The sequence below is a fragment of the Pan paniscus genome, chromosome 10 (genome assembly GCF_029289425.2).
Source record: "Pan paniscus chromosome 10, NHGRI_mPanPan1-v2.0_pri, whole genome shotgun sequence".
Taxonomy (NCBI): Eukaryota; Metazoa; Chordata; class Mammalia; order Primates; family Hominidae; genus Pan; species Pan paniscus.
In genome coordinates, this window is record NC_073259.2 from 16,508,032 (window position 1) to 16,533,459 (window position 25,428).

The following is a 25,428-nucleotide window of genomic DNA, read 5'->3' on the forward strand; positions in this document are numbered from 1 at the left end:
AATTTGGTTTTAGTTATCTTGTCTGAAGTCTGATGGTTTCTAAAAATATATGAACTGATATACTTTATCACTTTTGGAAAAATCTCCACATTGCTTCTGCCCCATTTGCTCTCTTCTAATTTTCCGGAACTGCAGAGGTACGTTAGTTGTTCTGATTGTAGCTTCACTGTCTCTGACCCTCTAGCCTTATATTTTCTATCTATTGGTCTCTTTATGCTTCATTCTGGGTAGTTATCTTCAAATTCACTAATTCTTTCTTATGTTTAACTGGTTTTTAACTCTATTGGATTCTCAAAATTGATTACTCTTTTTGTTTTTGTCTTATTGTTTTAGAAGTAGAAATGAACTTTTGTTCTCCTTATATAAATCATTTTTCTAACGGAGAAACTAAACCAAGTATTCCTAAAACCAAGTTATTAAAAAAAGAGTTTTTTTAAACTTTTAGTATATCTGACATGAAAATGGTAACCATATTTTTCTTTTTGTAATACTTTGGTCAAAGAAGAGAATAAAAGCAAGATCTAGGCATCCTCCTGAAACTTGGAAGAAACTGGAAATTGATTTGATGTCAGTAGCTTTTTTTGGATAGTATCTTATCTGTTGCTGGGTCATCACCACAAACTCTTTTCACAGGCAAATTCAATGAGCAGCACTGGATCTCAAAATGTCATTAAAATTAATTAAATAGAGCATCTCAACCACAGCTCCACCACTCTATTCCATGATTTAAATTTTACGCTGTTTTTGCTTTGTTTTGTTTTGTTTTTTGAGACGGAGTGTCGCTGTCTCCCAGGCTGGAGTGCAGTGGCGCGATCTCGGCTCACTGCAAGCTCTGCCCCCCGGGTTCACGCCATTCTCCTGCCTCAGCCTCCGGAGTAGCTGGGACTACAGGCACCCGCCACCACGCCTGGCTAATTTTTTTGTATTTTTAGTAGAGACAGGGTTTTACCGTGTTCGCCAGGATGGTCTCCATCTCCTGACCTCGTGATCCACCCACCTCGGCCTCCCGAAGTGCTGGGATTACAGGCGTGAGCCACCGCGCCCGGCCTATGCTGTTTTAATTAGCAGAAATCAAAACTTCTTAGTTTATAACAATCATTGAAAGATCAAATAGTAAAACAGTACTTACGAGTTTATAAAAAAATGAAGGACATCTGACATAAGTAGACTTTAAGTCCCATGGAAACAAAACTGAATCTGGTGCTTCTATGGAATTCCACCATTTAATCCTATCCATGAATATAGTTTTGGTTATAGAACTACAACCTTCTAACTCCATCATCACTCACTCAAGTGTGACAGAAGATCTGGGGTCTTACCTCTGTTTGACAGTTTGGTCCTAAAATCCGCTCTTCAGAAATAAAAGCATGCTCAAAAAATGTGTTATTTGCTTTATCTTTCTTATTAAGGAATTTTATTTACACGAAAATCTAAATTGTTTCTATCATGATCATAGTGAAAGGAGGATTCATTGAAGGTCATCCATAAATAATTATTTGCATAAGCAATGTATTGTAAAATAAACTACACTTAATTTCTAAATCTAAATGTATTGGAGCTTGACTTGAACTTTGCTGTTTACTATTGTAACTTTCCCACAATGATGATCTTTTAAAAATTACTTATTTTCTAAATTATGTATTTAAATATTTCAAAAACAAACCATTTCATGAGATAGATGAAGATATAGATGATGATGATAATGATGATGGCAGGTGAAAGGGAGAATGCTATTTGATCAGTGTGATTTCAGGCTTGTTTCTAAGTACTGGAGTTCAGCATGATGAGAGAACACTACTATTCTTCCTCATGGCCTCATGATTCTTCTATGATTCTCAGCATTAGGCCTAGACAAGTACCCTCACATAGTATTTCATCAAGAACAATGTAAAACCAACATATTTTCAACGATTTATTTGCTTTTTTTCTTTTACATTTTAGAATTCGATAAGAAAAGCGACCTCCAACAATTAGGATTCTATTTTGGGATTTTTTTTGGCATTTTTGAATACAAACATGGACAAATATTCTATGCAATAATACAGTATATCAACTTCAGTTTATCTTTTAATAGCATCATTAACAAGCCAAATTCTTGCAAATGCTTTTTCCCCTTCTTAGCTATGGTGACTAAATCTGGATCATTTTACTATAGCAGTCAAAGTAGAATTATATATGCACAAACATAATCAAAGATCATGCTAAATGTTTTATACCTTAAAAAATTTGCCTTTCTATGGTATTTTTCTCTAATGTAGAGCCAAAAAATTTATAGTAACAAAATATTTAACCCAACTTACAGGTGTACATGTGAATAGTATTGTGAAATTAAAATGCTAAAAATATGAATATAAATATTTCATTTAGAGACACATTTTTGGATATATTTATTTTATTTAATATCCATCATAGTATAATTTATTGGAAATTCATGAATTTCTAACACTTTCAAATGTGTATCATAAATAATCAAATTGGAAATAAAAAGTGTCTATCAATAATAAATATTCAAATTTTGATGTTTCAAATTCATATTAGCATTAAGAAGGTGGATTTACAGTTCTTGCTTATCTCTCCTTTTTTAAAATTAATTTAAGAAAAGTTTTAGGTCAGGTGTGGTGGCTCACACCTATAATCCCAGCATTTTGAAAGGCTGAGGGAGGTGGATTGCCTGAGCATAAGAGTTCAAGCCCAGCCTGGGCAACATGGCAAAACCTTGTCTCTAAAAAAATATAGAAAAAATCAGCAGGGTGTGGTGGTGCACGCCTGTTGTCCTAGATATTCAGGAGGCTGAGATAGGAGAATCACTTGAGCCCAGGTGGCGGAGGTTGCATTGAGCCAAGATTGCGCTTGTGCACTCCAGCCTGGGCAACAGAGTGAGACGCTGTCTCAAAATAAAAAAAGAAAAGTTTTAAATTTTAATTTGGATTTCTTAGTACCATAATGCTCTATTCTCCTTTATTCAGCAAAAACTCTAATTACAATGGTATCTATGAGAATATGCTGTATCACCCTAATTTTATACTTAGAAATATACTTTATGTTTCTGCTTTTTTAACATTTTTTATTGTGGAGCATAACATACATAGAGAGAGTAATAACACAAAAGAAACAGAAAGAGAAAAAATTGTAACGTTAACATGGAGGTTACCACACATTGGTAAGAAAAAAGAATTTGCCAGCCATCCAGATAATCCCAATATATGTCTTCTTGTTGATATTTTCCTCCCTCTTGACTATTCCAATTGTTATCATGATCACTCATGTTTCACTGTAGAGTTTTATCACCAATGTAATAAATTACAATTATTAAAAATAATGTTTTTCAAACTTTATGTAAATGAGATTATACTAAATGTAGTTTTCCATCTTGATAATTCTTCTCATATCTGTATTATTATTTATGTAGCTCAAATTTGTTCATTTTCTCTGTTGTATTATTCTGTTGTAAACATGTCAGTCTTGTTTGTTAATTTTGATCACTGTATAGTATTCCATTGTATAAGTATGCCACAATTTGTTTATTCATTTGGAGGACTGATAGACATTTGGAGGACTTCTCAACTTTAGCTATTGAAACTCAGTGATATGCATGTGAATGTATATGTATTCTGATAAGAGTATAAATACTGGGTCTTAGGATGTGATCCTTCATCTTAATCAGATAATGCCATACTCGGCCGAAATGATGTCACAGATTTATAATTCTAGGAGTGGTGTATGAAAATTCCCATTGTGTCGTATCCTTTCCAAAATAAGTAATGTCAATTTCAAATACTCTTTTGTTATAAGCAAGTGTACTTATACTGGAGATACTTCCTTTAATCAATCATTATGTCAAATGACTTTGAAAAAATATAATTAGTTAACAGCATACTGTAAGGGATATTTCAGGATTGTTTAACAACTCTTAAAAGGACTCAAAGAAAAAAATATTGAAATATAAAAATAGTCTACAAGTTTAAGGTAGGTGTCCATGGGAAAATATAAATATATTATTGTTGTTATTGAAAAAACGATTGGTAGTAAACTTATCATGTCTGAATTTTTTTAAAGGCAGGCCTGATATCCTGACGAGATTCCCTTTACCTGACTTTTACTTCTATTCCTGATTCCTAAGTGTGCAGTAATGTTGTTTTTCCTTTTAAACTCTGTGACCAATGTCAAACAGGAAAGCATCTCAATAGGCCAACGGATGTAATCAATGGTCTCTTTATGGAAAATATGATAATTTCCAAAACAGCTCAAATTAACTCTTGTTCAAACACAATGTCCTTGCTGTAAGATAAAATTTTCCACATCGTTGTTGAAGTAAAAGCTGAATTCTCATCTACTAGCATGCCAATGAAGAGTTTTTTAAATGTTCTGCAATTTTTTCCTTGTTTAAACTCTCCATAATTTGTGTTCAGCAATTTAACAACCCAATACACAGATGACACATTGTTTGTATTACCTGGTAAAGGGAGCTTGGGCATAACTAGGATCATCACCAAAGTAGATTTATATTTTCAACGCCAGTAATATGTAGAATGAATCCCATCTTTTCCTACCAAAAGCATTTAAGGTTTTCTTGGGAACCTCAGAAAGGCCAATAATCCTTAAATCCTGGTGGCTACTAATACTTTTGTATAACTTATCGTTTACAAGCTCATTCATACAAACACATTCACAAACATACACACATACATACATACTCACCCCCTCATGGATAGAAGGAATTTCTGTCCTCTAATTTCCAAAATGGAAAATTAATTACAGGGACATCATCCAGGTAGAAATAGCCCTGCTTTCCCATTTGGGCTTTTCAGACCATTTTCAATATTTATCAAACTTATCGCTCATGCTGAGGCCTTTGACTAAGTTTTTCTCTAGAGCCCAGTTAATACTTAAATATTTATTGTTTAATTAAAATACTCAGCAATTGTGTAACTATTTTGGGTGACTTGAAAAACACGTTTCTCACTGAAGAGTCTAGAGTTCTTTGTATATGAATATTTGGTTTCATTTTTCTCCGTTTAATTTATTTTTGATTACTTAAAGGATTAAGAGGAATAGATGTTAAAATCAGTCTCCAATCTTGGATTATATTTCTTTTCCATTTAAAAAGTATAATTGTTTCTAAGAGAGGATTTTGGAGTCAAACTGCCAAGACAGGAAACCAAATTTTCTGCTTCATATAGCTATGCTCTGAGACTTCATCTTATAACTACTCTGTGCCTCAGTATAATCATCTGTTCATGATGAGTTCATGTCCTTTGCAGGGACATGGATGAAGCTGGAAATCAGCATTCTCAGCAAACTAACACAGGAACAGAAAACCAAACACCACATGTTATCACTCATAAGTGGGAATTGAACAGTGAGAACACACAGACACAGGAAGGGGAACATCACACACCTGGGCCTTTTGGAGGGTGGGGAGCTAGGGATAGCATTAGGAGAAATACCTAATGTAGATGACGGGTTGATGGGTGCAGCAAACCACCATGGCACATGTATACCTATGTAACAACCCTGCATGTTCTGCACATGTACCCCAGAACTTAAAGTATAATTTTAAAAAATAGCTACAACAGGCTTTGAAGACATAGACAGTACAATAAGATATTAATAGTGAAAACAAAAAGTTAAAACCTGAGAAGATGGAGTTAAGGTGCAGAGTCCTCATTTGTTTTGTTTTTGTGCTTGTTTGCTTATGTAAACAGTACTAAGTGGTTATTAGCTTGAAATGATGGGTTAGAAGATAGCATTTGCAAGCCTCATGGTAATCCCAAACCTAACAGCATAGAATGGATACACAAAAAAATAAAAAGCAAGAAACTATATCATATCACCAGAGAAAATAACCTTCACTAATGAAAAATAGGAAGGAAGGAAAGAAAGAATAGCAGACTACAACATAACCAGAAAAGAAATAATAAAATGACAGAAGTAAGACCTTACTACCAGTAATAACGTTGAATGAAAATGGACTAAACTCTCCAATCAAAAGATATAGTTTGGCTAAATGGAAAAAAAAAAACAAAACTCCAATCTGTTGCCTCTAAGAAACACACTTCGCCTATAAAGACATGCACAGAGAGAAAATAAAGGGATGGAAAAAGATATTCCATGACAATGCAAACCAAAAAAAAAAAAAAACACAAAACAAAAAAGTAGAGTACCTATACTAATATTAGACAAAATAGTTTTCAAGACAAAAACTATGAGGAGATAAAGAAGGTCACCATATAATGATAAAAGGGTCAATTCACCAAAAGGATATAGCAATTGTAAATATATGTGCACTCAACACTGGAGCACCCAGATATATAAAGCAAATATTATTAGAGCAAAGCAAAGAGAAAAGCCTCAATTCAATAATAGATGGAGACTTCAACATTCCACTTTCAGCATTGGACAGATCCTCCAGACAGAAAATCAACAAAGAAACATCAGACTTAATCTGCACTATGGAACAAACTGATTATTAGATACTTACGTAACATTTCATCCAAAAGTTGCAGAATAAACATTCTTTTCCTCAGCACATGGATTTTTCTCAAGGATAGACCATATGTTAGATCACAAAACAAGTCTTAAACAATCCAAAAAACTGAAATATTGCCAAGCATCAACTCTGGCCACAATGGGATAAAACTAGAAATCAATAACAAGAATAATTTTGGAAACTATATAAACACATGGAAGTGAAACAATATGCTCCTGAATGACCAGGAGGTCAACAAATAAATTTAAAAGGAAATGGAAAATTGCTAGAAACAAATGATAGTGGAAACAAAACATACCAAAATCTATGAAATACAGCAAAAACAATACTAAGAAGGAAATTTATAGCTATAAAAGCCTACATCAGAAAAGAAGAAAAATTCAAATAAACAACCTAATTGTGTATCTTAAAGAACTAGAAAAACAAGAGTAACCCAAACCCAAAATTAGTGGAACACAAATAATAAAAATTACAGCAGAAATAAATGAAATTGAAATGAAGAAAACAATACAAAAGATCAACGAAACAAAAACTTGTTTCCTTGAAAAGTTAAACAACATTGACAAACGTTTAGGCAGACTAAGAAAAAAAGATCCAAATTAATAAAATCAGAGATGAAAATGGAGATATTACAACTGATACAACAGAAATTCAAAGAAATATTAGTGACTAGTATGAACAACTATATATCAATAAATTGGAATCTCTAAAACAAATGGACAAATTCCTAGACACATACAACCTACAAAGATTGAACCATAAAGAAGCCCAAAACCTGATAAGACCAAAAACAGGTAATGAGATAAATTCTGCAATAAAATGTCTCCCAGTTTAAAAAAAAAAAAAAAAAAAAAGCCTGGGAGCAGACGGCTTTACATCTGAATTCTACCAAACATTTAAATAACTGATGCCAATCCTAATCAAACTCTTCTGAAAAAATAGAGAAAGAGGGACTACTTCCAGGCTCATTCTTTTTTTTTTTTTTTTTTTTTTTTTTGAGGCAGAGTCTCACTCTGTCACCCAGGCTGGAGTTCAGTGGCACGCTCTCTACTCACTGCAAGCGCCACCTCCCGGGTTCACGCCATTCTCCTGCCTCAGCCTCCCGAGTAGCTGGGACTACAGGCGCCCACCACCACGCCCGGCTAAATTTTTGTATTTTTAGTAGAGATGGGGTTTCACCATGTTAGCCAGGATGGTCTTGATCTCCTGACCTCGTGATCCACCGAACTCAGCCTCCCAAAGTGCTGGGATTACAGGCGTGAGCCACCGGGCCTGGCCCAGGCTTATTCTTGAAAATCTTATTACCCTGATACCAAAACCAGACAAAGACACATTGAAAAAGGAAAACTACAAGTAAATATCCCTGATGAATATTGATGCTAAAGTCTCAACAATATACTAGCGAATCAAATTAAATAATACATTAAAAAGATAATTCCTCATGGCCAAGTGGGATTTATCCCTGAGATGCAAGGGTGGTTCAACATACACAAATCAAAATCAATCAATGTAATACATCATATCAACAGAATGTAGGACAAGAACCATATGATCATTTAAATTAATGCTGAAAAAGCATTTGATAAAATTCAATATTCCTTCATGATAAAAAACCTCAGAAATCTGAATATAGAAGGAAAATCCAAACATAATAAAAATCATATAGAAAGACCCACAACTAGTATCATACTGAATTGGGAAAAACTAAAAGACTTTCCTCTAAGATCTGGAACATGCCAAAAATGCTCACAATCACTGCTGCTATTCAACATAATAGTAGAAGCTCTAGCTAGAGCAATCATGCAAGAAAAATAAATAAAGAGCATCCACATAGGAAAAGAATAGGCCAAATTATCCCTGTTTTCAAACAATATGATCTTATATTTATAAAACCTGAAGACTGTACCAAAAAACTATTAGAATTGATAAACAAACTCAATAAATTTGCAGGATACACAATTAACATAAAAAATTAGTAGTATTTCTATATGTCAATAGTGAACAATCTGAAAACAAAATCAAAAAATTAATCCCACTCACAAAAGCCACACATAAAATTAAATAGCTGAAGATTAACTCAACCAAAGAGATGAAAGATCTCTATAATGAAAACTATAAAACACTAATGCAAGAAATTGAAAAGGACACCCAACAAAAGAAAAGATGGTCCATGTCCATGGATTAGAAGTATCAACATTGTTAAAATGGCCATACTACCCAAAGAATCTACAGATTCAGTGTAATTCCTATCAAAATACTAAAAACATTCTTCACAGACATAGAGAAAACAATCCTAAAATTTATATGGAGCCACAACTGACCCAGAATAGCCAAAAGTATCCTAAGAAAAAAGAACAAAAGTGGAGGAATCATGTCACCTGACTTCATATTATACTACAGAGGCTGTAGTAACCAAAACAGCATGTTACTGGCATTAAGACAGACACATAGACCAACGGAATAGAATAGACAACTTGGAAACAAATCCACACACCTACAGTGAACTCATTTTTGAAAAAGATGCCAAGAACGTACACTGGAAAAAGACAGTCTCTTCAATAAATGGTGCTGGGACAACTGAATATCCCTATGCAGAAGAATGAAACTAGTCCCATATATCTATACAAATATCAAATCAAAATGGATTAAAGATGTATCTTTAAGACCTCAAACCATGAAGCTCCCATAAGAAAACTTCAGAGAAACTCCCCAGGACATTGGTTTGAGCAAAAATTTCTTGAGTAGTAATACCCCACAAGCACAGGGAACCAAGTCAAAAATGCAAAATTGGGATGACATCAAGTTAAAAAATACTTCTGCACAGCAAAGGGTACAATCAACAAAGTAAAGAGACAACCCACAGAATGGGAGAAAATATTTGCAAACTACTCATCTCACAAGGGATTAATAACCAGAATATAAAAGGAGCTTTAACAACTGTATAGGAAAAAAAAAAATCTAACAATCTGATCAAACAATGGGTGAAAGATTTGAATATGCATTTCTCAAAAGAAGATATACAAATGTCAAACACACATATGAAAAGGTGAAAAGGTGCTCAACATCATTGACCATCAGAGAAATGCAAACCAAAACTAAAATGAGATAGATATCATCTCAACCCCATTAAAACAGCTTATATCCAAAAGGCATGTAACAAGTGCTGGTGAAGATGTGGAGAAACGGGAACCATTCTACACCTCAGGTGGGACTATAAATTAGTAAAACCACTATGGAAAACCATTGAAAGTTTTCTTAAAAGACAAATATTAGAGCTACCATATGTTCCACCAATCTCACTGGTGTGTATATACCCAAAAGAAAGGAAATAAGTGTATCAAACAGGTATCTACACTCCCATGTTTGTTGTAGCACTGTTCACAATAGCCATGATTTGGAAGCAACCTGAGTGTCCAGCAACAGATTAATAGATAAAGATAATATGGTACATATACACAATGGAGTACAATTGAGCCATTAAAAAATGAGATCCTGTCATTTGCAGCAACATATGGATAGAATTGGAGATTATTATGTTAAGTTGAATACATCAGAAACAACTGCAATGTTTGCACAGAAGGCATGGACATAGAGAGTACATGGATGCTAAACAAAGGCTGGGAAAGGTAGTGGAGGCTAAAGGGAAGGAGTGGCTGGTTAATGGTTACCAAAAAAAAAAAATAGAAAGAATTAATAAGACCTACTATTTGATAGCACAGCAGGGTGACTATAATCAATGATAATTCAGTTGTACATTTTAAAATGACTGAAAGAGTATAACTGAATTGTTTGTAACAAAAAAGAGTAAATGTTTGAGGGGATGGCTACCCCATTCTTCATTATGTGACATTGCATGCCTGTATCAACACATCTCATGTACCCAATAAATATATGCACCTAGTATGTATCCATGAAACTTAAAAATACATTTAAAAAAAAGAAATTCCTAAACTTCCTATATCTGTTTACTGATAAGGTAAATTAATATGTCCACATAATGTTAAAATACCAAAAAATGTAAAATTATGCTTTCAAATAAACTGAATACAAATTATGAAAAACTCCACATATTGACAGTAATTATTTTCCCTAGCCTATCAGCTTAAATTTAATTTCCAAGATTCCTGGTGCAATTTAAGACCTTAGACTAGTATTAAATTCAGTGAGTTGATGAAAATCTTCGGATAATTTCTAGTTAAGTTGGAATACTGAAATGTGGTCACCAATCACAGGTTATATAATAAATAAATATAACTTTTATTCTTATATTTTATGGAGTGGCTATTTGTTTGGATTACACTATGAAACATGGGGGTTTTGTAGACCAATTCAAGCAAGTGTAAAAAGGATGTATATGACTACAGAAAGTTGTAATATATGTGCTTGAGAATTTTGCACATCTGCCAAAATAGTTATTTTTCATAGTCCTCAATTACATAACTTCCAGTTTTCTCCTTGAAAGAGAATTACTTTGATTAGTGTAATTAATAAAAGTAGGAGGTAGAACCAAGGTAGAAACCTGAATGGACAAGGAATATGACTGTTATGAAAGGTAATGGAATGTAGTTTAGGTTTTCAAGAATACAGTATCTTTGCCTAAAGTAATGTGTTTTGTTGCTATCTCTGTCTTCACTGTGCTTGATGATAACTGAAATCTCAATTTAATTATTTTAGCTGGGCTACATGAAGTCTGCCCTATACATGCATGGTATAGGGACCAGACAAAGCTTTGGATAGTTTATATTCAGAAGTTGGGGCTCCCCTTTTCTGGCCTTCTCCTTTCTCAGATTTTCTCCTGACCTCCTGCTGCTCGTGTTATCCCAAACTCAGTCCTCTGTTACTTCAACCCAGTAAGTCTACAGTTTTCTTCTGACGTTTTAGTCCTCTGCATGGTGCACACTAGGGCCAGCTATAAAATCAGGAAACTCACTCCTTGCTATTCCCTTCTTCCAAGTGCTGACCTCTCTCTAGTATCTGCCTGTTTTGTTCATTCTCCATTGCCAATGAATGGCTGTTTTTTTAAATGTTTTATCCAGAATTTATAGAAAGTATCTGTGGGAGGCTTGGTCCTATGGGTTTTATTTGATCTTTAGTGTAAGAAAAAAATGTTGTATGTATATTTTTCTACTTATCATGTTTCCCTCTTTCTTTGGCCCACTATTTCATGTAGAATACATTGACAGTCATTAGTTTTACAACTTAGTCTACAGATTCTGAATTATAGAGAACAGCTCATGATGGAATTGGGGAGAATATTGGCATCATCCGGGGATCATACATTTGTATCAGGATGAAATTGGAAAAGGGAGCACATTTCTGAATCATCAAGATTAGTGGTTTGAAAACATGTCTAAGTGCTTTGACTCACCTCATATGGATAGATGGAGTCTATTCCCCTCCACATCCAAACTGGCCTTCATGATGTGTTAAGTAAATGTTCTGTCACAGAACTGACACAGAAGAACTTCCAATGTTTAAAAAGCTGGCGACTTCTTGTCACATGTGCCCTTGGGGCCTTGAGCCAAATGCTGGAGAACCTATGTCAAGAAACAAAATAAAAATAGAAAGAGATGCTTGAGGAGCCTCAGCTCACTGCCCACCCACAATAAAACATATGATTAATACATTTCCTATCATCAATATATAGATTAGACAGATAATTTTCAATATTTGCAGAATGTTTCATTCAATTGTGATCCATAGTTTATATACCCTGTTTACATTGAGTTTATTTTAAGAGAGGGAATAATTGAATTTTTTTGAGAAATATTAAGAATGGGAGACAAAGGGAAAATTGGAAATTCAAGGGCTCAGAGGTGGCTAAGCAAAATAAATGGAAATACTTGACATCATCAGATGTCAATTTAAAAAAAAAAGGTTTTCTTTAATTCGAAAAGTGGAAGAAACAACTTTTCTAACTACACATTAAAAAATTATAACAGCACTGAAAGTGTCATGATCATGTATCTTCATTCCTATTATAGAAATGATTTTTTTCTAATCTATTCACATACTACTATTAAATCCAGTATCCTTTAGAACAGTTTTTGGTATACACATACAAAATTTACTCTACTTATGTACGTATGTTTGTCACTCAAATTTTATTGTGTGCATCATTAGCTAACAACCATTCTATTTGCCTTATAATAAATATAAAATAAGAATTCATAATGAAATAAAACCTACCCCAAAGATCCATTCTCATCATTAATTTAGAATTGAATGTTTTTACCATCCAAAAAATTAGAGGTTCAAACAATGATAGTTAAGTACATATATGTGGTACAAATTACAATGGAAAACAACAATGATTTCCTGATAAAAGCTGTAAGTTCCTAATTATAAATAGAGGTAATAAATTCTTCACATGAAATACCATAGGATGAACTATCATAAAATATACCTACATATATATGTGAAATATACTCGGCTTCATAATTTGTGGTCAATGTTGTTATTCATACACATGCACACATATACCCACACACATATATGTGTGTGTGTGTGTGTGTGTGTGTATAGATAGATAGATAGATAGATAGATAGATAGATATATGACTTTTCTAGGTATCTGTTTTGAAATTACTCAAATATATACACTAAGGAAAAACGAATGGAAATATAAAATGTTCCAGATACCGTCAGTTTGTTTTCAGCTAAAAGATACACAATGCTCCCTTTGGGAATCTATGGAGTTGAGGGTTTCTGTCCTTTCACTCAGCATTTTACCTGTCACAAAGCTGAAAGAAAGGTCTGTTTTGGCTTCCTACTTCCCATAGTCAGGATGAATGAGTGGAACAAAGGATACATGATTGCAAGAGTTTGGTAAAGCAGGAATACAAGTTTGCTCTGCTGAGTCCTAGGATTCCAAGTTGATGTGATTAGACACAGAAAGTAAATGGCAAATAACATAAGGAAGGAGATCACAGTTTGCAAAGCTTTTATGAGCACCTTAGTGATGAGATCTTGAGATCCTTTGCCATGGAGCTGCATCTTCTTGACATGTTTACATGGAGAATAGATTAACAGCAGAAAAGATATTAGTGTCAGAGTGAAGGGTGTGACGTTTGCTGGCATGGTTACAGTCAAGTTTGAAAGCTGTATTGCATTCCTCAATTTGATCATCTAAGACAAATTTCCTTCATATTCTTTTGTCCACACACTCTCACCCGTGGTTATCAGAGCAAGATTACAAATGAAAAATACCAAGGGCCCCAACAGTATCACCAAACCAACATTCTTAATCCTCTTCTTTAGGTGGAGAAAAATAAGGTTGGAGAAATTGGCAGTCTTGAGCAAATGAAATATGCTGAGGCTAGTAACACCCAGATGCTGAAATGCTTGGTTATTGCTGAGACATTAGAACCAAAAATTCTTACTTCTAATCTATATGAAGCCAAATTAAACACAGTTGCATACCAATGTAATAATATGACCCAGAGTAAACCAATTCTGGACACCACCAGAGCAGTGAGAAATTTGGTCAGCTGATGAGATCTTTTGTGTCTTAACCCACTCAATGACACCTACTAGAGCTATGAAGCCACTGGCAACATTTCCAAGAACAAATGCAAACACTACCAGAATTGATGAAATGATGAGCAGAAAACATATCATGTTTGAACAAATGAAAAGAAAGAAAAAATGCAGCCTTAATAACACTGGTTGTGATTCCCTTAATATCCAGACCTTAATGTCGATAAACACTTGACTTTTAAATGTGCAGTAACATTTTCTGCCTTTAAATTCATGACTAATTTCAACAGGAAAGCACCATCATATGCTAATGGATGAATTCAAAGCTGTCTTTATAGAAATAGAAAATATTCTTATTCTCAAAACAGCTCAAATTCACTCCTCTTCATACACTGTCTGTCTTACTATATGCTGAAATATTTTATATTGAGGATGAAGTGAAAAGTAAATTCTCATGTGTTAGTATGCAAATAAAGGCATTTTTAAAATTGTTTTGCAATTGTTTTCCTTGCTAACCTCTCCATAATTTGTGTCCAGCATCGTCAGTTGTTACATAGGGAAATTTTAAAACCCAATACACATATCATACAGTACAGGTTTAAATTGTTTAAGGAGCTTGGTCATAACTAGGATAATACCAATATGGTTTGTTTAATACCAGAATCTAAACCTTTTATCAATATCATCCAAGATTATTTTGGAAAGTCCTGGGAGGCCAATACACCTTAAAATCTGGTTTCTGATAACCAATACATTTATATGACATCATTGTTAATAAGCTCCTCAATACATAGACACACATGCACTCACACACTTAGCAGATGCAATGAATTATTTTCTTATAAATCCCCAATTGGAAAACGAGTTTCCCCAGGAGGTCATCTAGGTGGAATTAGTCATATTCCACTCAGGGTTGTCAGACAATGAATAATATTTATCAAACATGTTTCTCATGCTTGGGCCTGCCAAGACCAGCTCGGTTGTGGAGACCCTAATCTTGTGGCGCCAGAGGAATTAAGACACACACAGAAATATAGTGTGTGGAGTGGGAAATCAGGGGTCTCACAGCCTTCAGAGCTGAGAGCCCCAAACAGAGATTTACCCACATATTTATTGACAGTAAGCCAGTGATAAGCATTGTTTCTATAGATTATAGATCAACTGAAAGTATTCTTCAGGGGAAACAATGGGATGGGCCGAAACAAAGGGATGGGTCTGGCGAGTTATCTGCAGCAGGAATATGTCCTTAAGGTGCAGATTGCTCATGCTATTGTTTGTGGCTCAGGAATACCCTTAAGTGGTTTCCTGCCCTGGGTGGGCCAGGTGTTCCTTGCCCTCATTCTGGTAAACCCACAATCTTCAGCATGGGTGTCATGGCCATCACGAACATGTCACAGTGCTGCAGAGATTTTGTTTATGGCCAGTTTACTGGGGCCAGTTTATGGCCAGATTTGGGGGCCTGTGCCCAACATAGGCCTTTGGTAAATTTATTCTCAAGTCTGTTTTTTGTTTAAATATTAATTATTTAATTAAAACAGTAAGCAATTTTGCAAATATTTCTAAGTACCCTAAACTTTGTCATATAATCCTGCAGTATCCTCCCACCACAGGCAGGGTGACTACCTGGAACTTGGACTCTGAATTCACTCATGTAATTTGCTTCAGTGAACAGCAAATTAGTAGACTTTACACAGAGATTTAAGACGGTTTCCATATTGGAGTTTCTTGCTCTTTTCCATTCACCATGAGAACATCATCTGGTGAGTACACTGTTCCCAGAAGAAGAATGAGAAACTAATGGAGTCAGAATGCCACTGCCTTATCCAGCCTAAATCAGCCAAAGTAGCTTCAAGATGCAGAATGTGGCCCATCTCCAATCACCACAGCCATCCACCAAACCTAGCTGACAAAAATGAAATCCAAAGACACATGAGACACAAATATCTAATGCAGTTTTGGAGGATTTTCTCTTGCAGAAAAACTTAAGTGATATAGGTATTCTGCTAAGCCAAGCGTGTGGGAAACATGTCCACCCCTGTTGTGTCAGGAATTCAGGATCCAAGGGAAAAATAGATGGAAAATGTCAATGTTTTGTCACATGAAGTAGATAATTAAAACTAGAAGAAATATCTACTGAAAAATCTGGGGTTGGCAGGAAACATCTTGTCAAATTTTCAATAGTTACAACTAAAATCAAAAATTTTCTAATTAAAATCTTTTAGAGCTGTACATGAATGTATACAAACAGTGTATTTTTCCCTTTGGTATATAATGAGCAGAGTAATAATAATTTTCATGGAACATTTCTTCTGATGAATAATTTTTATAACTAGACTGCACACTTAGAAATGAGCCAAAACAAAAATGGAAAACATAGCAATATGTCATGAACACTCATGTAACCATCATGTAGGGCAAGACATGGAATGTTGCTAACAGCCTAGGTTTACCTCAATGTGTTTCCATCCCTCTACACCTTTCTTCACACCTCCTGTAATACGCAATGTCCATAATTTATGATGATCATTTTTTAAAATTTTTCTTTATACTTTACCAACTAGGTATGCAACCCTAAACTCAATAGCTTGGTTTGGTCTGCTTGGAACTCTGTATAGATACAATCCTATATGTTCGTATTCATGGCTTCCTGTGCTCAACATTATGGATCTGAAATGTAATCACATAACTGCCTGTACATGTGATTCATTTCTTTTCACTTCTCTATGTTTTTCCATTTTATGATTTTATTATAATTATTTATTCATCCTTATTTGATGTACATATGGGCAGCTTCTTTTCTGAGCTGTTAGAATAATTCTACAATGAGCATTCTTTCACATATCATTTGCTACAATTCCTTTGCATATATATAGCTGGGTGTAGAATTACAGGGTCCTTGATTATGACATTCAAATTCTCCTCACAGACATAGAAAAGCCCAAAACACAGTTTGACTAAATTTATTCCTGTCACCTTTATCTCCAGTCTCTTTATTGCTATTTACATATATCTTATCAATTATACATTTAATCCAACAAGACAATATTGTTTTATACAGTCAACATTTATTTAGAATTACACACTTATTTTTCGTCATTAATTTTTATTGCTCCTTGCATGTTCAACTTTGTATTTTCAGTAATTTTTATTATATCTGAAAAATATCATTTTCAATTTCTGTTTATGAAGGTCTACTACTCTTTGGAAACACACTGAAGACATGATTCCATTGAATTCCTCCTTCCATATTTTCTGTTAAAATCAGGTTGTATTTAGAATGCAGTTCTTATCAACATACTCTATCTTCTACCTCTAGCTACTTTTCAGATTTTCTACTGGTCTTTGGTGTCCTGTATTATTTTTTGTTAACTTGATTTTAGTTATCATGCCTGAAGTTTGTGATTACTAAAGATATATGCTGGGATACATTTTCACTTTTGGAAAAATCCCTGCAACATTTCTCTCGCTCTATTTTCTCTCCTCTAATCTTACAGAACTCTACAAGTATGTTATGTGTTTTGATGATACCATCAATGTGTTACCCTCTAGCCTTGCATTTTCCATTTCTTTCTCTCTATGCTTCATTCTGTGTAGCTATCTTCTAATTCCCTAATTATCTCTTCTAGTGCTCTAACTGGTTGACTCTTTCTATTGGATTCTCAGTACTGATATTTCATTTTTTAGTCTTATTGTTTTAGTGTTCAGAATAATCTTTTATTCTCTTTCTGAACATTAGTTTCTATAGGAAAACTGAACAAACTACTCTTAACACTCTGTTCTTTTTAAAAATGTTTCTGATTTTTTTGATTTTTTGTTTTTTGTTTTAGTATGTTAGAAATGAAAACGGTAACAATTTTCTTCTTTTCCCAACACTTTAGTCAGAGAATAGAATAAAAGCTTTGTGTTAGAATTTACCTTCAATTTGAAAGAAACTGGAAATTAAGTTGATGTGAGTAGCTTTTTTTGGATATTAGCTTGTCTGTTGCTGGGTCCCCACCACAAACTCTGCTCAAAGGGAACTCAAAGAGCAGCACTGGATTTCAAAATATCATTGCAATAGATAAAATATAGTTCATTAACCACAGATACATCATTGTATTCCATGACATAATTTTCACTTTGCTTATGTTGTTGAAAAGGTGCTCTGTGCCTTTGAATTACATCATTATCCAAATGATATAGACAAGATGTGGGGGAGAGCTTACTTCTGTTTGATTTATTTAGCCCTAAAATCCTCTCTTTAGAAATAAGAGCTTGATCATGAAATGGTTTATTTATTTTTCTTACTAAGCAATTTTATTTATACTAAAATCAAAATCTTTTTATAGTGTTCCTTGGATTAGTTTAATATCATCTATAATTGTTTTCTTAAGCAATGTATTTTAAACTACACTACACTACACTTAACTTTCTAAATCTCAATGTATTCAGCCTGACATGAACTTTGCTGTTTACTAATGTAACTTTCCCACAATGATATCTCTTGGAAATTACATAGACGTTACCCAAATTATGTATGTAAACATTTCAGAAATAAATCATTTAATAAGACAGATGTAAATGTAGATGATGATAATAATGATGATGATGTCACCTGAAAGGGAGAATGTTACTAAATAACTGTGATTTGAGTCTTCTTTTCAAAGCACTAGAGTTAAGGGTGGTGGGAGAACATTATTATTCATCCTCATGGCTTTACATTTTGTGTGTGTGTGTGTGTGAGATGGAGTTTCGCTCTTGTCACCCAGGCTGCAGTGCAATGGCACAATCTCAGCTAACTGCAACCTCCGCCTCCAAGGTTCAATTGATTCTCCTGCCTCAGCCTCCCAAGTAGCTGGGATTACAGGTGCTGTCCATCACATCCAGCTAATTTTTGTATTTTTAGTAGACAGTGGGTTTCACTATATTGGCCAGGCTGGTCTGGAACTCCTGACCTCAGGTGATCCACCAGTCTCAACTTCCAAAGTGCTGGGATTACAACCATGAGCCATGGTGCCTGGCTCGATTCTTATATTATTCTCAGAATCAGACCTAGACAAATACCCTCACATAGTATTTGATCAAGAGTAACACAAAATCAACATATTTCTAATGATTTGCAAGATATTTTTTCTTTTACCACATTCTAAAAATTACCCCAAAAGTGACCTCTAGCAAAGAATACTCTCTTTTTGGCTGTTTAATTTTATTCCACTTTCATATGAACTTACACAAATACTCTGTGCAATTATAAAGTGTATAAGCTTCATCTTTTAATAGCATTATTAACAAGTGAAATTCTCTCTACTGCTTATTTTTAATCTCAGCTACTGTCACGAAATCTGGGTGATTTTATTACAGCAGTCAAAGTAGTTACACTAAATATGCTTTATGCCTCAACAAAATTATCTTTCTACTAATTCTTCTCTAATATTCAAAAACTTTGTACTATCAAAATATTTTTCCTCACATATGTGTACACATGCATGGTATAATCTTTGAATGGTAAAAATGGGCATAATTATTTCATTTAGAGATAAATTTATAAAAATTGTCCTGTGTACTTAATATCTATATTACTATAATTTATTGGAAATTCACTAATTTCTGCCACTTTGAAATGTTATCATAAATAATGAAATTGGAAATAAGAAAAAAAGGTGTCTAGTGTAATACAGATGCTCAGAATCTGAGGTTTCTTTTCTTTTTTTTTTTTTTTTTTTTAAGACGGAGTCTTGCTGTGTCACCCAGGCTGGAGTGCAGTGGCGAGATCTCGGCTCACTGCAAGCTCTGCCTCACTGCAAGCTCCGCCTCACTGCAAGCTCTGCCTCACTGCAAGCTCTGCCTCACTGCAAGCTCCATCTCCCAGGTTCATGCCATTCTCTTGCCTCAACCTCCGGAGTAGCTGGGACTACAGGCGCCTGCCATCACGCCTGGCTTATTTTTTGTATTTTTAGTAGAGAGGGGGTTTCACCGTGTTAGCCAGGATGGTCTCCATCTCCTGACCTCGTGATCCACCCAACTTGGCCTCCCAAAGTGCTGGGATTGCAGGCATGAGCCACCGCACCCGGCCAGAATCTGATGTTTCATAGTAAAACTAACATTAAGAATGTGGAGGTAGACTTCCTGCTTATCTCTTACTTTTTAAAATATTTAAATAAAAGTTTAAAATTTTATCTTGGATTTCTTACTATCATAATGCTCTATTCTTCTTTATTCAGCAAAACTCTAATTATCATGATGTCTATAAGAATATGTTTTTTCAGCCTATTTTATATTCATTTATTTATTATATGATTTGCTTTTTAAATATTTTCATTATTGTGAAGCATATTTATAAAGTAATAAAGCCTAAATGTACAGTAAATTAAAAAATTATGGCATTAAGAGTCATGTTATCACATCTTGGTCATAAAGTAGAATTTGCCAGCAATCCAGACACTCCCCATATATGCCTTCCTGTTGATATCATTTCCCTTTTGTTTCCTCCATCCCTACTATCCCAATTGTTATGATAATCGCTCACATGTCTCACTTTAGAATTTCGCCACCAATGTAATAAATTGTAATTTATTAAAAATATTTTTTGTAAACTTTATATAAACGGAATTATACTGAATCTTTTTTCAATTTTAGTAATTCCTCTCATATCGATGTTGTCCAAATATGTTCATTTTCCTTTTTATTTATATTCTTTGTAAACTTGTCTCTCTAGTTGGTTCATTTTGATTGCTGTATAGTGTTCTATTGTACAAGTGTGCCATAATTTATTTATACATTTTATCACTGATGGAAATTTGAGAGACTTCTTAACTTTAGCTATTAAAACTCAGTGATATGAAAGATCAGGACATAGACATAGGCAAGGCCTTGAGGACGAAAATACCAAAAGCACTGGCAGCAAAAGCCAAAATAGACAAATTGGATCTAATTAAACTGAAGAGCTTCTGCACGGCAAAAGAAACTATCATCAGAGTGAGCAGGCAACCTACAGGATGGAAGAAAATTTTTCAATCTACACATCTGACAAAGGGCTAATATCCAGAATCTACAAAGAACTTAAACAAATTTACAATAAAAAAAATCCCATCAAAAAGTGGGCAAAGGATATGAACAGACACTTCTCGAAAGAAGACATTTATGCAGCCAACAGACACATGAAAAAATGCTCATCATCACTGGTGATCAGAGAAATACAAATCAAAACCACAATGAAATACTATGTCATGCCAGTTAGAATGGCGATCATTAAAAAGCCAGGAAACAACAGATGCTGGAGAGGATGTGGAGAAATAGGAACGCTTTACACTGTTGGTGGGAGTGTAAATTACTTCAACCATTATGAAAGACAGTGTGGTGATTCCTCAAGGATCTAGAGCTAGAAATACCATTTGACCCAGTGATTCCAATACTGGCTATCTACACAAAGGATTAAATAGCATGCTACTATAAAGACACATGCACACGTATGTTCACTGCGGCACTATTCACAATAGTGAAGACTGGGATCCAACCCAAATGTCCATCAATGATAGATTGGCTAAAGAAAATGTGGCACATATACACCATAGAATACTATGCAACCATAAAAAAGGATGAGATCATGTCCTTTGCAGGGACATGTATGAAGCAGGAAACTCAATAATATTTACATAAAGTATTATTAAAACTAACATTTTATAAGCCTTTTTCTATTATAATTTAGAATGTATCCTTAATTCAAAAATTGTTACTCTTTTTAAATTCTATGAGTGTGATTTTATGCACATTTATTAATAATGAATTATATATTTTATATATGTATTCATTTTCCTTTATTCGTTTTTCTAATATTTTTTAAAGTTTTAAGTGCTCTTTTGTTATGAACACCTGTAATTATACTAGACATACTTCTTTTAACCAAATATTATGCCAAATGACTTTGAGAAAATCTGATTAGTTAACAGCATACTGTAAGGCAACTTTCAGCATTGTTTAACAACTACTTAAAAGGACCCAAAGAAAATAATATGTTGAAATATCAAATCAGTATATAAGTGTAATGAAGGTGGCTGTGGGAAAATACAAATTCTACCATTACTGTTATGGATAATAATGATGAGTAGTAAACATACCATGTCTGAATTTTTTTAAGGCAGGCCTAATATCAATGGGCAATATTCCCTTTAAGGTCCTGACCTTAATTTCTATGTGCACCTGATTTCTGATTGTGCAGTAATGTTCTTGTTCCTTTTAAATTCTCTGACCAATGTCAAGCAGGAATGCACCGGGCCATGCTACTGAATGAGTTCAAGGCTGTCTTAATGGAAAACATGATAATTTCCAAAACAGCTCAAATTAACTCCTATTCAAATGCTGTGACCTTGTTATAAGATAAAATGTTTCATACTGATGTTGAAGTAAAAGCTGAATTCTCATTTGCCAGCATGCAAATCAGGTCATATTCTTATTCATCATTTTGCCATTTATTCCTTGTTTAACCTCTCTATAATTTGTGTTGAGCAATGGCAGTTGTAAGGGAAATTTTCTAACCTAATACATAAATCATACATCGGATGCCTATACTGTTATATGTAGCTTGGTCAAAACTAGAATCATGACCACTGTTGATTCACCTTTTCTGTGCCAGATTTAGTGAGTCCCAACTTTTCCTATCAAAAGCATCCAAGGTTTTCTTGGGAAGCCCAGGAAGGCCAATATTCCTAAAAATCTGGTTGCTGCCAAATAATAATTTTGTATAACTTATTGTTAACAAGCTCGTTAACACAAACACGTTCACACACACACATACACACACCTCATAGTTGGGAAATATTATTGTCCTATAATTTCTAAAATGAAAAAATAATTTTCTTACTTGGGCTTTTCAGTGCATTTTCAATCTTTATCAAACTTAGCCTCTCATATTTAGGACTTTGACTAAATTATTCTCTTGAGCCTAATACTTAAATATTAGTTGTTTAATTAAAATACTCAGCAATTTTATAACTATTCCTTGGGCACTTAAAAAACATGTTTTCCATTGAAGAGTCTACACTTCTCTGTGTATGAATAGTCAGTTGTATTTTCCTCTATTTAATTCATTTTTGATTACTTAATGGTTTAGATGAATAGATGTTAAAATCAGTCTCCAATCTTGGATTTTTATTTCTTTTCAGTTTTTACAGTATGATGGTTTCTAAGAGGGGATCTTGGAGTCAGACTGCCAGGACAGGAAACCAGATTCCCTGCTTGGTATAGCTATGATCTGAGACTCCATTTTACAACTACCCCCTGCCTCAGTATTATCACCTATAAAAAGCAGATGATTGGCCAGGCCCGTGGCTCCCAGCAATTTGGGAGGCTGAGGCAGGTGGATCACCTGAGGTTAGGACTTCAAGACCAGCATGGCCAACATGGTGAAACCCTATATCCACTAGAAATGCAAAAATTAGCCAGGTGTGGTGGTGCCCGTCTGTAATCCCAGGTACTCAGATGGCTGCAGCAAAAGAATCATTTGAACCCAGGAGGTGGAGGTTGTAGTTAGTCGAGATCACACCACTGCACACCAGCCTGGGAGACAGAGCTAGACTCCGTCTCAAGAAAACAACAACAAAAAAAGCAGATGATAATAAATCTGTCTTTGGCTAGTTTTCTTATGAGTTAACATACTATTTGTACAACTGCTTTCCATTTTACCTTTTTGCTATAGACAGGAACCAAAGATTGTTAATTATTGATTTGAACCTGTTTTACTTGATATTTAAGACACCAGTAAGAACTTTCACTTTTTTTTTTTTTTCTTCTTAGACAGAGTCTCCCTCTGTTACCCAAGCTGGAGTACAGTGGCAGGATCATAGCCCACTACAGCCTTGAAACCCTGGGCTCAAGCAATCCTCCTGCCTCAGTTTCCCAAGTATTTGGAACTATAGGCATGCAGCACCACGCCAGCTAATTTTTCAATTTTTTGTAGACATGGAGTTTCTATATGTTGCGAAGGGAACTCCTGCTCTCAAGGGATCCTCCCACCTTGGCCTCCCAAACTACTAAGACTACAGGCATGAGCCATCACATCCAGCCTGCAGGGGGAGGTTTTGAAGGTCAGATGCTACCTAGAGCTTCGTCTCATGTCCATCCCAAGGTGGATCTAATCAGTTTGTAGTTACTACCTCTTCCTGAATGTGTAATTGAACTGGATACGTATGGCAGCTGGCAGGACTTTCACATTCTTCATGAACTGTAGAGTAAGGGACATTATTATAGCAGGACCAAGTTGAAGCCTCTGAAATTCTCCACTGCTGGCAACCCAATGTATAATATATAATAACCGCATTCCCTAAGGAATGGAACTGGTCACTGCCATGACAAAACACTTGCAAGTTACAGGGGATGGTAGTCCTTTCTATAACCCGATTCACTTAACCTATCTGGCCTCTACCAAAACCAGATGGATTATAGAATGAGTGCAGATTACCATAAACTTCAATCAACACTCACAAATGCTTTCTAGGATGTACTGTCTTCACAGAGCAGAGCATAGCTTCTGGCACTTTTTACGGGGCTCGTCATTTGGTGAATATTTGTTAATCTACACCCTTTATGAGGGAAAATCAAGACAATTTGCCTTGTATTGTAAGAATAATAGCACTGCTTCACTGTTTTATGTCAGGACTATGTCACTTCTGTTCTCTGTTTAATTTACATTTTTTAAAAAACATCATGCTAATTTAATATATTAATAATATTACAGCCCGGGCCCTGTGGCACATGATTGTAATTCCAGCACTTTAGGAGGCTGACTTGGGCCCAGGAGTTTGAAACCAGCCTGGGTAACATGGTGAAATCCCAGCCCTACAAAAAATACCAAAATTAGCCAGGCAAGGTGGTGTGTCCCTGCAGTCCCAGCTGCTAGCAATGCCGAGGAGGGAGAATCAACTGAGCCCAGAAGGTTGAGGCTGCAATGAGCTATGATCCTGCCACTGCACTCCAGCCTCATGGACAGAATGAGACCCTGTCTCAAATAATAATTATATATTATTTGGTATAATAAACAGGAAGAGGCAAGATTCTTAATATTGTAAAATACTATAACATTGAATGGAAGTAAAATACCAGAAGAAAAGAGATATGTGAAGATTCAAGGACTGACAACATAGGTGATGTTTTAAGGTTTTCAGTGTCCCTAGTCCACATGTCAAAACAATCTTTTTAAAAGTAAACGGCATGTTGCTCTCTCTCTATATTTCCTATCACTACAAAAGAGACACAATGTTTTGGGGGCCTACTGGGATTTTGGAGCCAACATATTCCACATTTGAGAATATCGCTCTGACTCATTAATGAAGTTTCTATAGGCTACTGGTCTCAAATGGAGCCCAGAACAAAAGAGGGCTCTACAGCAGATATAGGTTCTGATCCAAACTGCTATGGCCACTGAGCCAGATGATCCAGCAGAATTCAAAGCTGTTAGAGGCATACATAGTGGGCATTATAGGACTCTG

General features: G+C 34.8%; 1 protein-coding gene and 1 pseudogene across 1 annotated transcript in view; both read right to left on the minus strand.

Moving 5' to 3' along the window:
• The window catches only part of PRH1 (proline rich protein HaeIII subfamily 1), a 245,644-nt gene that overhangs the window by 163,802 nt on the left and 56,414 nt on the right, over window positions 1–25,428 (minus strand). The window contains exon 3 of the mRNA XM_063593349.1: window positions 11,859–12,027. Coding sequence (XP_063449419.1) covers window positions 11,859–11,894 — 36 coding nt within the window. The 5' untranslated portion in view covers window positions 11,895–12,027. The remainder of the gene's footprint in view (window positions 1–11,858; window positions 12,028–25,428) is intronic.
• LOC103783458 (taste receptor type 2 member 19-like) lies at window positions 13,211–14,470 on the minus strand (annotated as a pseudogene).